The sequence below is a fragment of the Bombyx mandarina genome, chromosome 11 (assembly GCF_030267445.1).
Source record: "Bombyx mandarina strain Sakado chromosome 11, ASM3026744v2".
In the NCBI taxonomy this organism is placed as follows: domain Eukaryota; kingdom Metazoa; phylum Arthropoda; class Insecta; order Lepidoptera; family Bombycidae; genus Bombyx; species Bombyx mandarina.
Window position 1 is genome coordinate 2,482,438 of NC_143218.1, and position 15,391 is coordinate 2,497,828.

The window sequence follows — 15,391 nt, forward strand, 5'->3', positions numbered from 1 at the left end:
TATATAAGTATTACTAGCTGACTCGGCAGACTTCGTAGTGCCTCAATCGATAAATAAAAGACCTAAACTTTTGTATAAAATAAACTTAAACAAACAAAAGGAATCCGTCCGACGGGGGACACATCAAGGGAAAAACAAAATTGCTATTTTTATTTAATTCCGAGCATTTTCATATTTATCTATTATATGATTCCAGACGAGTTTTAGCGAGACTAACGAACAGCAATTCATTTTTATATATATAGATTAATAGTACACCGCAACATACTTTTTTTTTTCGGGTCGGGGGCCGATCCTTCTACGAGGTCCCCGCGCCTAGGGGGCCCGCCGGGTATGTGGGACTGGTCCACGACTGAGAGACTGCGGACCCAAGGATGTTTTCAGGGGCCTACTCACCGAACGACTCCCCTGCACTCTTCGCCCAAGCGTCCGATCCCTTCCGGGGTCAGTTTTTACTGGTGGTAGGACCTCTGGTGAGTCCGCGCGAGTAGGTACCACCACCCTGTCTATTTCTGCCGTGAAGCAGTCTGAAGGGTAGGGCAGCCGCTGTAACTATACTGGAGACCTTAGAACTTATATCTCAAGGTGGGTGACGCATTTACGTCGTAGATGTCTATGGGTTCCAGTAACCACATCTAGCAATAAAAAAAATAATAATAAATAAAACTAAGTATTTAAATATATATTTTATTAATACAAAAACAATCAATGTTTATTATGGAAAGAGGTCAACGTTGAGTGCGCCGCGTAGGGCACCGGTGACCTACACCGCAGCCAAAGGGTCATATTTCACTTTGCATTCCTGTGCACCAATCTAGAATGCGTATAGAGGGCGGCCGGCTGTTTGAACGTGTCGCCACACTCCTCGCACATGTAACCCCTCTGCGTGTCGTGGATCAACTGATGACCGTGCAGGCTGGATAGAGTCTGCACGCAAATGAAGGGAGATAATTTTTTAAGAGATTTTATGACCTGGTAACTGAGATCTTTAAGTCGTGTCTTATTTTAATTTATATTATTCATATTTTTATGAAAAATGATATTATGGAGTGAAATGAAATGAAGATGATTAATTTGAGACATTAATCAACTGGGGTGAAATTAAATGAAATTAATTGAGATGATATGGGATGAAATATAATCTCAGTAAAATGGTGGTCATTTACTAAGATTTTTTCAGTGGACTTTTTGGAGGATCCCGAGAAGTTACGTCCAGCGGCTTTGTTTCATTTTCCCACATTTGTGCACTTTTACAGGTATTAAACAGTTAATAAACCACCATTATTACACATTTAAACCCGAAGAAACACTAAATAGACAAAATAAAACAAATCACACAACTTAACTCCTAGCGTTCCCGCCAAAAAGTCCAGGGAGTTAATAAAAAAAAACTAACACAGACATGCATAAAAAGCATTACACAGCACGCATAAAAAGCAAAGGGATATTTAAGAAAAAAAAAATGGTGACACGGACACTCCTAAATAGCAAAGGGATATTTTTTTTTGTCAACTGAGACCCCCTGTATAATGAAAAAATTTAATAGAAAACAAATAAATTCATAATTTCTTAGTAAACATTTTTTTTAGTATTAATTAATTGTAGTAATTAAAATTTTAATAATTTAATAGATTTTTGGTCTTTTTTTTAAACGCTACGGCTATAGTCTACATAATTTACGCATAAACAGCAAAGGGATATTTAAAAAAAAAAATAACACAGACACGCCTTAATGGCAAAGGGATATTTTTTTGTCAACTTCTGCGACGCCCTGTACATATATATGGAAAGAGCCTAACAGATCCTCATCCATTCCATTTTAATAGAGCTAAACTTCCAACAAAAAGCTCTCTGCCATCAGCCATTTGTTAGAAAAGCTCATAGTTTTGGGTCGCATAGAAGGCAAGCGCGTCGTGGGCGGAACACCAGACATATGGTCAGATCTGGTTAAGAAAGTTGGTTGGCCCATGCCACCCATGACCGAGCACTATGGAGAAAAGTCACGTGTGGTCACGATTCCCAGTTGTGAGGGAACGATGAAGAAGATCCTCATCTAATAACTGATAATTAAAAAAATCCATTTATCTTCAATGTCGTCCCTAAGAAAATCATTTATGTGATAATAATTTTCTATACTAATATTATAAAGAGGAAAGATTTGTTTGTTTGTTTGTACTGAATAGGCTCCGAAACTACTGAACCGATGTGAAAAATTATTGCACTGTTTGGAAGCTACACTATTCCCGAGTGACATAGGCTACAATCTTTTTTTAAAAAAATTTGGGATCCTTACTAAAACTCTAATAATGTAACCCCAGGTGTAAAAAAATTTGCTAAAATAGTCTTTACATCGCGTGCCCTGCGAAAACGATTCATGATAGAATAAAATAATGTACTACGACTTTGTAGAACACAGTATTATTTACAAAAAGTGTCGCGACAGCATATGTCTAACTATTATAGTCATGCCGCAATAAGTGTTCTTTTATTTAAAAAAATAAAACAACGTCAAATATCGTTGAAATTTTTGTTAAAGACCCGAGCGGAGCCGGAGCGAGCCGCTAGTCACTAATAAGTTTATCTTTCCGTTTTTTTTTTTTAAAATGAAAATCGTCAAGGGCTCTTAATTTCTTTGGTAGTTTATTAAATATCCTAACGCTCATATGTACCTAGTATACTATTAGTCTTTAATGTAGTTTTGGATTTTGGAAAACATAGTTTATCGTCGCGTCGATTCCTATTTGCCACATTGATCATCATCATCACTATCATCATCATCATCACCATCATCAGCATCAACTGATACTGACGTAGAATCTCTTTCCGCAGGTCTTGCAGCAGTGGTCCCTGGGTCGGCTCGAGCCGTGGTGCTTCCTCTCGTGGTCCTTGAGACGCCACTTCGATATGAGGAGCTGGAATAGGAGTACGCGGATGTACCAGTACCCTCATTCATATATCGGAGGGGTGAAAGAAATACTGTTTACAGGAGAGCCATTTAAACTTTGAAAATATGGAAAACATATCTTAACACAAACAAAAAAACATTCTTCAGTCAGCGAATGGTGTAAACTTAATTGAAGTTCAATTAAAAACATCGAACTGTTGATGCTGATACCGAATAAAACGCACGTTTAATTACAAAGAAAAATGTCGCGTGTTAAGCGAAATGTCGCTCGTGTCGTCGTGGCCTAAGGAATAAGGCGTCCGGTGCATTCGTGTGTAGCGATGCACCGATGTTCGAATCCCACAGGCGGGTACGAATTTTTCTAATGAAAAAACGTACGTCTGGCCGTCTGGTGTAGTGGTAAGTGACATGGACACTACACAAGCGGGTCGCGGGTTCGAATCCCGCCAAGGGAAGATATTTGTATGATAAATATAAATGTCTTTTCCAGGGTTATGGATGTATCTTAAATATATGTATGTGTATAATAAAAAATTTACATTTATATCCGTTATCTGGTACCTGTAACACAAGTTCTTTACGAACTTATCACGGGACCAGTTAACGTGGCGTGATTGTTAGTAAAAAAAAATAATTGTTGATTAGTGTATTACAATCGCTTTCAAAATATAATTATGCGTTCGATTAAGTTTAGTAATGTCATTGTCGGATCAGATTTCTATCGTTATTTAATCTAAGAAATAGATCATACGTAGATGCATCTCAAGTACTTGACAAATGTTCACGATTGACTTCCACGGTGAAGGAATAACAAAACGTGTAATAAAAATCAAACCCGCAAAATTATAATTTGCGTAATTACTGGTGGTAGGAGCTCTTGTGAGTCCGCGTGGGTAGGTACCACCGACCTGCCTATTTCCGCCGTGAAGCAGTAATGCGTTTCGGTTTGAAAGGCGAGGCAGCCGTTGTAACTATACTTGAGACCTTAGAACTCATGTCTCAAAATAGGTAGCGGTATTTACGTTGTTGATGTCCATGGGCTCCGGTGACCACTCAACACCAGGAGGGCCGTGAACTCGTGCACTCGTCTATGCAATAGAAAAAAAAAATTCATTACGACGATGCGTGTTACGTCATAAGTGGCTAATCGTGGATTTACGGTTAATTTATTTATTTATCAGCGAACGAGTTCAACGCCCCCTTATCTGGGCCCATGGACATAACTATGTGAAGTCCGCCACTCACTTCGAATTGTAAGATCGAAATCGGATTATAATTTTAAAGCTGGTTTATCACTGGTGGTAGGACCTCTTGGGAGTCCGCACGGGTAGGTACCACCACCCTGCCTATTTCCGCCGTGCAGCAGTAATGCGTTTCGGTTTGAAGGGTGGGGCAGCCGTTGTAACTATACTTGAGACCTTAGAACTTATATCTCAAGATGGGTGGCGCATTTACGCTGTAGATGTCTATGGGCTCCAGTAACCACTTAACACGAGGTGGGCTGTGAGCTCGACCACCCAACTAAGGAATAAAAAAATAAAAAAACAAAATATCAGCGAACGAGTTCAACGCCCACTGATCTGAGCCCATGGACATAACGATGCCATATCCGCCACTCACTTCGAATCGTAAGGTTGAAATCGGGTTGTATTTTTAAAGCTTTCTTCATTCTATCTCGGTCACGCGCGCGTCACGTCCAACGGGGAGCGAAAGAGACGGAAAGTTATATTGGATTTGCTCACCTTGTTACACGCTTCGCATTTATATGGCGATTTACGTAAATGATAGAAGTTGTAATGCTGACGTCTGTAAACGTTTGAGGCGAACTTCTTGTCGCACTCCGGGCAGGGATACCTGGATCAGAACGAAGCCGCTATCGGTAATCTATACTAATATATAAATCTACAGTGGTTTTTACGGATGTTCCGTTATAACTACCGAACCGTGCATCCGATTGACTTGAAACTTGGTATCCATGTAGAAAATACATATACTTAATGGATAGGCTAACATATATATGAGCGTTGAACTCCCTAATAATAATGATAAATGATAATGTTAATTTTAAATGCCCAGCGAAGCGGGGGAGTGTGGCTAGTACATTTATAAATAGATTTAAATCAGTAACGTGTAATGGCGAACCGACAGCAGCCTCACCACACGATCTTTTTAGCCGATTTTGAATTCGTAGGGTAATAATGCGTTAGCGGATTGCCATATTATAAAAATAAAATAAAATAAAAATAAAATTCATTTAATTCAGACCCTCTTAAGTCCATATGTTGTAAGTTGAATAATACTTATAACTATGTTAGTAAAATTAAAATTAAAATTAAAATTAAAATTAAAATTAGCAATTAAAACATTTAAACATTTAATTCATAAATCTGCGCTGCTTTGAGGCACCTGGTATATGGGTATGTATATGAACCCAGTGTCTCAAAACAGCACATTCGGGTTTATTACCTATAACCATCAGGATATTATTAGTACTCGCACGAACCCCACGCATCAGTGAGGCCGTTCGTTTGCGGATGATTGATGAAAAATCATCCACGTGAGCATCCGCAAACATACCTGATGCGCTACAGTACCGCGGGAGCCCCAACAACATCCTGAAAGCATTATTATATTGCACGCGGAGAGCATTGTATGCCCGCCGCGCATATCGAACCCACAGGGTACAGGTATATAAGGACTGGCAAAACGCCTTGAACAAGGTTACCTTAACCTGTGCGGTACAACGGTAGAACCTGCGGGCCAGCATACTGCAGCGGACAGCCAACGCTCTCCGTTCCCTTTCAATATCTGCATCATCTTTAAGGTGCTCAGTTACAATATGGCCAAGGTATTTGAACTCAGTAACCCTCTTCAGTGGAGTACCTCCGAGCGTCACTGGTGGCACATAACTCGGTTTTGTCTTTGCTGCCTTAAAGACGAGCAGTTCACTTTTTTTAACATTATAGCGGAGCCCGTGAGATTCCGCGTACCTCTCACAGATGGACAACAACCGCCGGAGAGCACCGATCGATGGGCTCAACAGCACCATGTCGTCAGCGTAACTGATGCTGTTCACACAGTGACCATCAATCGAGCAGCCGACACGTGCCTCACCGAGTGCCTCGATCAACTCATTAATATACAGGTTGAAAAGCGCCGGTGAGGTTAAGCTCCCCTGCCTCACCCCGCATTCCAACCTGTACTCCTCCGAAAGTGTGTTTGACCCTCTTACCTGATTGGTCTGATACTCGTACCAATGGGAGAACAAGTCCACGTAAGGTCCCGGTACGCCCGTCTGCCTCAACTTACCCCACAACAAGTCGTACCTGACTAGGTCGAAAGCCTTCGAAAGATCGAGAAACACTGCATAAACAGGCGTATTCCTCTCCGTATAGTATCCCACCACATGCTTTAGCGACAGGATTGCACACTCGGTAGATAACATCGGTCTAAAACCGAACTGAGCATCACTTAATGTAAGATGATCACTCATCTGCCGCTCGAGCACTGCATCGAGTACCTTAGCAGTTATGGTTGCCAGGGAGATCGGCCGATAGTTGTTACGATCCGATACGTCGCCTGTTTTATTTTTTTAAATCGGGACAACGACCGTTCTCATTAACGCCCCGGGCAGATACGAATGTCTGATACAGAAGGTATATAAGAGCGCTAGCAATCTAGGTAAATGCGGACCGGCGTGTTGAAAGTGCTCAATGCTGAGGTGGTCATGACCGGGAGACTTACCCTTAGTCATATTCATTATAATTTTAGTTATTTCCTTCGTTGTTATCCGAGGTGGTACTTGCGAGGGTCGACTCGGGTCCACCACCCCAGCATCAGCACCTCTACTTAACTGACCGGGTGATTGTACCCTGAAATGGTTCCTAAACAGATTAGCAATCCTCACAGGCTCACACTCGCCATCAATGCTCACCGGGATACCAGCTTTTGGACTCAATCTCCTTGTTTGTTTCCAGAAACCTCGGAAGTCTTTTTGTTCGTGTTTTGTGGCAAGAATATTCATTTTTATTTGTTCCTGATGGTTTTGACAAAATTTAAGCTGTTTTTTGAATATTTTTCTCGATTCCACCATATCCCTATACACAGTTCCTTTCCGAGGTTTCCCGTTCCACACCCAGCAAAGAAAAGTTTGTCTAGCCACCCGGTGAGCACTGCGGACGTGCTTGTTCCACCCAATCAATGGTCGAATACCCCTATGGGTTATTTCACACTTATTACTAAAATTATCATAACAGTTAATAGAGGCTTCAGTTAAAACATTAATAATACACATATAAAAATTATTTATAACAGATTGATGATTCACATTAGTACACATTTTATCACAACATTTGTTCAATTCGAGAGGAAAATCTATTAATTTCAATTTATCATTACAATATTTAAAATACATATCAATTTGATCTCCTGTGCGTTCACCCCATATAATTTTATTTACATTACTAATATTAGGCGGAATAGTCATGGATCTAACCCTTTCAAGATTACATTCGACCTCCAATGGAAAATGATCTGACCAGAAAACATCATAATGTATTTTTACGTTTACTACTGTCCGCCACGCGGCCACACTAGTTAAACAATGGTCGAGCCACGAACAGGTACCATGCGCATCGCTAGTGTAAGTATATGATTGAGAGTCAATACCTAGTCTCTCAATGTCCGCACATAGCCAATTCTGCTCCGCACAAAAACTTAACATTTCATTTCCAAATAATTTGCCAGGATGAGCATTAAAATCTCCTAACACATATATAGATTCAACATGTTCATTCTCAACTATAGCAGATATTTCACTGAGGCATTCAACAAATTCACATAAATGATCAAGTTCGTTAGTAGGCATATATACACTAAAAAATAACATAGACCGATCCGCGACACACACTTTGATCGCGACAATACGCTCACTCGCACAGGGGATCACAGACACCGATTGAAATGAATCATTTCTCCATAATAGGCCTACGCCACCGTAAGGACGGCCGCGCAATAACCCGCTGCTATTGTCCATCGCTGATTTACCAAAATAAGAATAGTCTTTGTTTAACAACCCCAGATCAGGTACTTCGGTTGGTAATAACCATGTTTCTTGGAGTGCCATTACATCCACCTTCTTACTCAGTAGCCGTATGCAATCCATAGACCTCTTTAGGCTCATACAGTTGAAGCTCATAATTTTATATGTCTTGTGGTTATCTTTATCCATTTTAAGTAATTAATTTTTGTTCATCACTTGTTTTCCCATATTTATTATACTGTACAAACCTGCGGTAAGATACCCCACAAGGCCATAAATTCTCATCCATAAATATCGATAATTTATCCTTAGGTATCATAAACTTGTACCCTCCGTAATCTTTTTTAAATTTCATATTTACTTTCTCTAATTGCACGTCAACACCGGTCTTGCTCATAATATAATTAGAAATATCTTCCGTCATGCAATTAATATCAACATTATATATATAAAACGGTATTCTCGTATTTGCCGCTTTAAATGTATTGTAATGACTATCCGCTTTTCCCGTCATTGCAGTGAATCTGTTCTTATTACGCCTTCGTTGCACCAGGACCCAGTCATCATTTTTGCAAATTTTCCCATTACTCGCACTAGTACTCGAACCCGCTACCTCCGAAGCCCGAGGCGCGCGCGCAGCCGCCTCAGCATATGAGTTGCTGCTAGGCTGACTCACCTCGGTTCTCGCCGGGCGCGATGTTACACGTACAGGCGACACCGCCGATCGCCTACCTCCAGAACCGTTTTCTCCGCTCAGCCGCTCAGTTGGACGCGAAAGTGAGAGGCCACTATGACATGTTACCTTGCGTGCGAGCGAATCAGATGACAGTAAGTGAGCCACCGGGCGTTGAGTCTTTGTGTTGTCAATGCAAGAAGTATGAATGATATCCGTTGAATCGGTTTGAAATTCTTCCGTTGAAATATGCGGAAGACCAACTGGACTACTATTGCAATCAAAACTGTCTTGTAAAATAGCAGCCCCTCTCTTTTTGTTTCCATATATCTCCGAAGTTTGATTTAAAACCATTTCTTTTGTAGCATAGTTTTCTTTTATAAACAACACATTATCTTGCAGTTTAATAATGTCCCTTAACAATCTCGTGGCATCCATATGGTCAAATGTGACCGGGGGAAGACGATGTAAGTCCCTTGCCACAAAAATAGGTACCAAATCAGGGTCTGTTTCTTTGATCACACATAGAATATCTTCCATATCTCGCTTACTTTTTCCTTCACCTTTTCTATGTACCCTTCGAGTTGTAGTTTGTACAGACTCGAAAAGTAATTTTTTCGCCTGTGTGATTTCATCAGTCGTGAACGCAGTAGAACACAGACGAAGTATACTGTCTTCATCCATTACATCAGCTTTATTTTGCACAAAAGCCAATAGCTCACAAATAACTATGTTACAGTTATTACACTTCACGATATCCATATTGATGGACTGACCACGCGGAACACCTGCACGCGCGCGCACAAAGCAAATACCGTGCGATGGTTAAAATGATTTAACCAATTTTGCAATCGTATGGCGAAAACGCATTAGGCAATTGCCATGATAAAAAATTAGCATATTTCGAATTAGCATGGCAACAATGCGTTAGCGGATTGCCAACATAAAAAAAAATCCGATTTCGAATTCGCATGGCAATAATTCACTGTATTCAGTTGCCATATTAAAAAAGATTTAGCCGATTTTCAATTGGTACGGCAACAACGCCTTAGGGAATTGTCATAATAATAAATAAATAAGCTGATTTCGAATTAGTATAGCAACAATGTGTTAGCCGATTGCCATAATAAAAAAAGTCAACACTCACAGTCTCTCCGTGTGATTGGCGCTGTTCTTCAAATGGTTTCTATACACAAATATGTTCTTGTACTGAACGTTGCAGACGGTACAGAAGGCCAACTTCTTCGCTAAGGTTTCGTCGTGACTCACTAAGTGAGATTCGAGGCGCGACTTACTGACAAAAGTCCTGCTGCACACGCCGCACACGTGCTGTCGCTTAGCCGAATGAACTCGTCTGAAAACGACTAAAGGATCTTGAACCAGTATCAGGTACAGTACCACCACCCTGCCTGTTTCTGCCGTGAAGCAGTAATGCGTTTCGGTTTGAAGGGTGAGACAGCCGTTGTAACTATACTGAGACCTTAGAACTTATATCTCAAGGTAAAAGTAAAAGTCGGCGTGGCCTAAAGGATAAGACGTGTTCGAATCCCGAAACCGTACCAACCGGCGGGTACCAACTCTTCTAATGAAATACGTACTTAACAAATGTTCACGATTGACTTCCACGGTGAAGGAATAACATAACGTGTAGTAAAAATCAAACCCGAAAAATTATAATTTGCGTTATCACTGGTGGTAGGACCACTTGTGAGTCCGCGCGGGTAGGTACCACTGCCCTGCTTATTTCTGCGTTAAGCAGTAAGGCGTTTCGGTTTGAAGGGTGGGGCAGCCGTTGTAACTGTACTTGAGACCTTAGAACTTATATCTCAAGGTGGGTGGCGACTTTTACGTTGTAGATGTCTACGGGCTCCGGTAACCACATAACACCAGCAGGTGGGCTGTGAGTTCGACCACCCATCTAAGCAATAAATAATAATAAAAAGTACAACCAATCCGCGTTGCTATCAAACTAAGACGGCGGTGTTCACGATTATCTCCGGTGGCCACTTACCGCCAGACCGGCGCACTGCCAACATAAACATCGCTTCGATAGCTTTTGTCATTGCCGTCGTCGGTAGAGGCTCATGGACCTAAGCGACGCCAGGACACAGCCGAGCCCCCGCTGCTGAGGGCTAAGGCAGACTAAGCAAGTCTTTACAGATAACCACCTTCTCCTCTAAAACTCACCTCATGTGCGTTCTCAACGTGTGTTTCCCTTTGAACTTCTCACCGCACTCATTACAGAACAATACATGTTTGAGCCTCATGTGCTCAGACAATTCGTCTCCGGTTCTGTAATGTGACCATTCGAATTACTTTACCGGTGGTGCAGAGGTTAGCGGCCCTGATTGTAGAGTCGAGGGTCGCGGGTTCGATTTCCGCGTCCGGCAAACGTTCGTGCGGTGAGCATGCTTGTTTGCTCTTTGTCTGAGCGTTATTATCTATTTTTATATATACTAGACTAGTTGAACCGGCAGACTTCGTAGTGCCTCAATCGATAAATAAAAGACCTAAGCTTTTGTATAAAATAAACTTAAAACAAACAAATGGAATCCGTCAGACGGGGGACACATCAAAGGATAAACAAAATTGTTATTTTTATTTAATTCCGAGCATTTTCATATTTATCTAATCTTTTAAACCTTCTCTGGACTTCAACAAATAATTCAAGACCAAAATTAGCCAAATCGGTCCAGCCGTTCTGGAGTTTTAGCGAGACTAACGAACAGCAATTCATTTTTATATAAATAATACTAAACTAGATAATGCAAAGAGCTTTGCTCGGTATTTTTTATTTATTTTTTGATAAATTGTGTTTTTTAGAAATTATATTTAAATACGAATTACATATTGATAAAATAATGAAATATGAATAATATTTTTCGATCTTACCGACAGAATAATAAAAAAATATGAACTGGTTATAAAAAATAAGAAAAAATAAAAATTCTCGATAAAGTTGATTATTGAAAACCGGAATAATACAACATTTTCTGAAAATAAATCGTAGCTAGATCGATTTATCGCCTCCGAAATCCCCCCTATACTAAATTTTATGAAAATCGTTGGAGCCGTTTCCGAACATAGTAGCTACTGAATTGCAATGTTTTTTTTTTAATTCCTATTATTTTGATACTTTTAACGCCACTTTTATAACATATAAATATTATTATATATTATAGAGATAACACAAAGATGATATATAAAAAAAAATGTTTTTTTAAATATCAGCCTTAACTTACTTATAATTAAGGATCACATTTATGCATAGTTAAGTCGAGCGCCAAAAACGAAGAGCGTAACGCTTTTTCGTTACGTGACGTCTTCTATCAGTCGATTTACTGTTGGTAGGAACTCTTGTGAGTCCATGCCACCACCACTATACCTATTTCTGCCGTGAAGCAGTAATGCGTTTCGGTTTGAAGGGCGGGGCAGCCGTTGTAACTATACTTGAGACCTTAGAACTTATATCTCAAGGTGGGTGGCGCATTTACGTTACAGATGTCAATGGGCTTCAGTAACCGCTTAACACCAGGTGGGCTGTGAGCTCGTCCACCCATCTAAGCAATAAATTAAAAGAAAAGATTACACATTCGTTCAGACAACTTACTTGACAACGACCTCACATTCTGCGCAATGAATCTTGTCATTACTATCGAATTTGTGCTTCCTCTTGTCGTGCTTTACGGCCGACCAAAGCTCTGACGTTTCGAAGCTGCACAAGCGACATCTGTACGATGCGAAATGTTTGCTCTTGTGTTTGTTCATTGAGGCCTCGCAAGCGAATCTTACTTGGCATACCGGACAAACATATTCACCTACGGTCTGTAAAAGAGAACGCGTATAACGACGCTTGAAAGGCAAACGTGACTAAGCGACTATGCCTGAACTTTACAGACTAATTTAAAGTACCTGGAGCCACTGCGGTCATCCGCAGTGCGTTTCCAGAGACCTTTTTTGCCACGTACCATCCGGCTATGGAATGAGCTCCCCTCCACGGTGTTTCCCGAGCGCTATGACATGTCCTCCTTCAAACGAGGCTTGTGGAGAGTATTAAGCGGTAGGCAGCGGCTTGGCTCTACCCCTGGCATTGCTGAAGTCCATGGGCGACGGTAACCACTCACCATCAGGTGGACCGTATGCTCGTATGCCTACAAGGGCAATAAAAAAAAAAAAGTTGAAATACCTGAAAAAAAATCTATTTTAACTAATCTAGCTGTAGGATTGAAATTATTTTAATAGACCTAGAAATATATATTTTTTGCGCATCGAATATGGTTATTGCCTATCATTTATGTACAAAGCAGTTATTGTCGCTTAGTCACGTTTGCCTTTCAAGCGTCGATATGTTTTAAGGATGTTTAGTCTTTATTGCATGGCTTATAGGATAAGACGTCCGGTGCATTCGTATGTAGCGATGCAACGGTGTTCGAATCCCGCAGACGAGTACCAATTTTTCTAATGAAATATGTACTTAACAAATGTTCACGGTTGACTTCCACGGTGAAGGAATAACGTAACGTGTAATAAAAATCAAACTCGCAAAAATTATAATTTGCGTTATTACTGGCGGTAGCACCTCTTGTGAGTCCGCACGGGTAGGTATCACCACCCAGCTCATTTCTGCTGTGAAGCAGTAATGCATTTCGGTTTGAAGGGTGGGGCAGCTGTTGTAACTATACTGTAGGTACATAATGCTAGGGTTTATTGAGAGGCCTTAACTCTAAAGATTTTTTTTATTGCTTAGATGGGTGGACGAGCTCACGGATCACCTGATGCTAAGTGGTTACCGGAGCCCATAGACATCTACAACGTAAAAACCGCCACCTATCTTGAGATAAGAGTTCTACGGTCTCGGAATGTGTAGTCTTTATTGCATAAAGGATAAGACGAATACACACATGATTAAATCACGATCACAAACAACTTCTACAATGAAAGAATAGCATTGTATGATGAAAATGAAACCTACAGAAAACTACATCTTGGTTAATTTCATTTACGAGCAGCTGAAGGATCATGAGCTAGTTAACCCATGTTTTGTGCCATAAAAATATATTTCCCACATTTTTACCTGGTCATGTTTTTTGACGATATGCAAGTCGTAATTTTCCTTTCTCATAAAACCCAATACACAACTGTCACATTTGTAAGGTATCTTTTTGAAATTATAATGTTTCCTTTTATCTTCTCTTATCTTTTCCAATTCGTTCTCACTATATTTCACTTCTTCGAATTTATCTTTAAAATCTTGTACACAACCGTTGGTTACTTGATTATCTTCTTTTTCAGTATCATCGGAATAACTATCATTATCTTTCCTTAATATTCCTTTAACAATATCACTTTTTGTTATCTTTTTACTTATACTACTGTTAATAGATATATGCTCTTTATCTTTTCTCTTTAATTTCCTCTTTTTTATAGATTTTATGTTTTCTTTATAGACATGTGAATCTGTTTTCTGTTTATTTCTAGAAGTTAACTCTTTAATTGTTTTAATCTTTCCTAATTTGTTAAATAATGTACTGGTTGTTTTGAAATTATTATTTGAAGTCTCTTTGTTAACGGTTTTTGGTTTCTTGCCTTTTATCTTTGCTGTGCATTCAACGTTTTCTACATAAACATTCACTGTGTTGGCTACATTATATGATGTTTCAATAGAATCTGTGATCTCGTAAACACTTTCAGTTTTTACGTGTGATTTTTTATCTGTATCTGCATTTGTTAATGGATCGTAATCAAATTCAAGCTCGTAATTAAAGTTAGTAGTTGTAGTTACGTTTAGTTTCGATAAAGAATTTCGCATCTGAAATAATATCTTTTTTAGTAATCACGAAAACTCTGGTTCATGTTGTGGCTGCATGATATAATTTTTACACTTACATTCTTGCACGTGAGCAATACTTTTTGTGCTTCTACTATTTGTAGTTTGAATTTATAAAATTTATTTACGATGCCACTACATTCCCAGCAGATGTAACCCATAGGAGGAACCTGTAAAGAGTTCATTAAAAACCTTTTTAATTGTGATATGGCACATTGACAATAAATTCCACCACCCTTGAACATTACCACAATTTGGACATTCATAATTTATCATATTTTCAATCTACGTGCAAAAAATATTTTAATGTGTTTTATCACAAAACCAACCTCATACAAGTTAACGAACTTAATTTTTCCGCTTATTTTGCTTATAGGTATCAAACTTCGATCAGAGGACAAACATGTTACACATATAACGTTATTTTCATTCATAATTGTTGTGAAAATAAGTTGTGTTTTGAATTTTGTTTTGGAAATGTTTTTCTTCGATTCGCTTTTGACATTGACACTAATGGCTTTTGACCGATGATAGGTTGACAAAAGATATTTTTTCTGAAACGCCTTACTTTTAACAGTAAATACATTGTTACGAAAAACGAATTAAGCCAGGTTTTTTTTCATCTTTTGATGACTGTAAATCATAAATTTAAAAAAATATATGAAGTAAAAGAAACACTAAAAGCAGTAACAGAAACAGTTCCTCCTAATAGAACGTTGTGATGGACATACTATTGGAGATTTAACCCAAGAATGAATGATGTTAAGCAGGCGGCCGATCGTACAACTCGTGCTAAATCTATAAGCAGTATGATAAGAGGATATGCTGGGCCGAACCTACATCTCCACAGTGTGCTGTCCGTCCGGCGGACTCCACAGATACGTGAAATATCAAATCACATTTATCTATCAACGGTGACCCGTCCGCTCAAAGGACTTCCCACAG

The 15,391-nt window shown here is 39.5% G+C and overlaps 2 protein-coding genes across 2 annotated transcripts; both read right to left on the bottom strand.

The window, feature by feature from the left end:
- Positions 1-673: 673 nt before the first annotated feature.
- Positions 674-14,961, bottom strand: LOC114246118 (zinc finger Y-chromosomal protein). The gene is made up of 9 exons (XM_028178518.2): positions 14,776-14,961; positions 14,506-14,616; positions 13,694-14,428; positions 12,230-12,444; positions 10,807-10,911; positions 9,767-9,973; positions 4,648-4,759; positions 2,811-2,912; positions 674-927 (listed from the first exon to the last, which is right to left on the bottom strand). The coding sequence occupies exons 1-9, from the start codon at positions 14,878-14,880 to the stop codon at positions 790-792; spliced, it is 1,830 nt and encodes a 609-aa protein (XP_028034319.2). The 5' UTR covers positions 14,881-14,961; the 3' UTR covers positions 674-789.
- LOC114252389 (uncharacterized) lies at positions 7,986-9,445 on the bottom strand. The gene has a single exon (XM_028186870.2). It carries the CDS (start codon positions 9,379-9,381, stop codon positions 8,137-8,139), a length of 1,245 nt encoding a protein of 414 aa, XP_028042671.2. The 5' UTR covers positions 9,382-9,445; the 3' UTR covers positions 7,986-8,136.
- Positions 14,962-15,391: the final 430 nt, after the last annotated feature.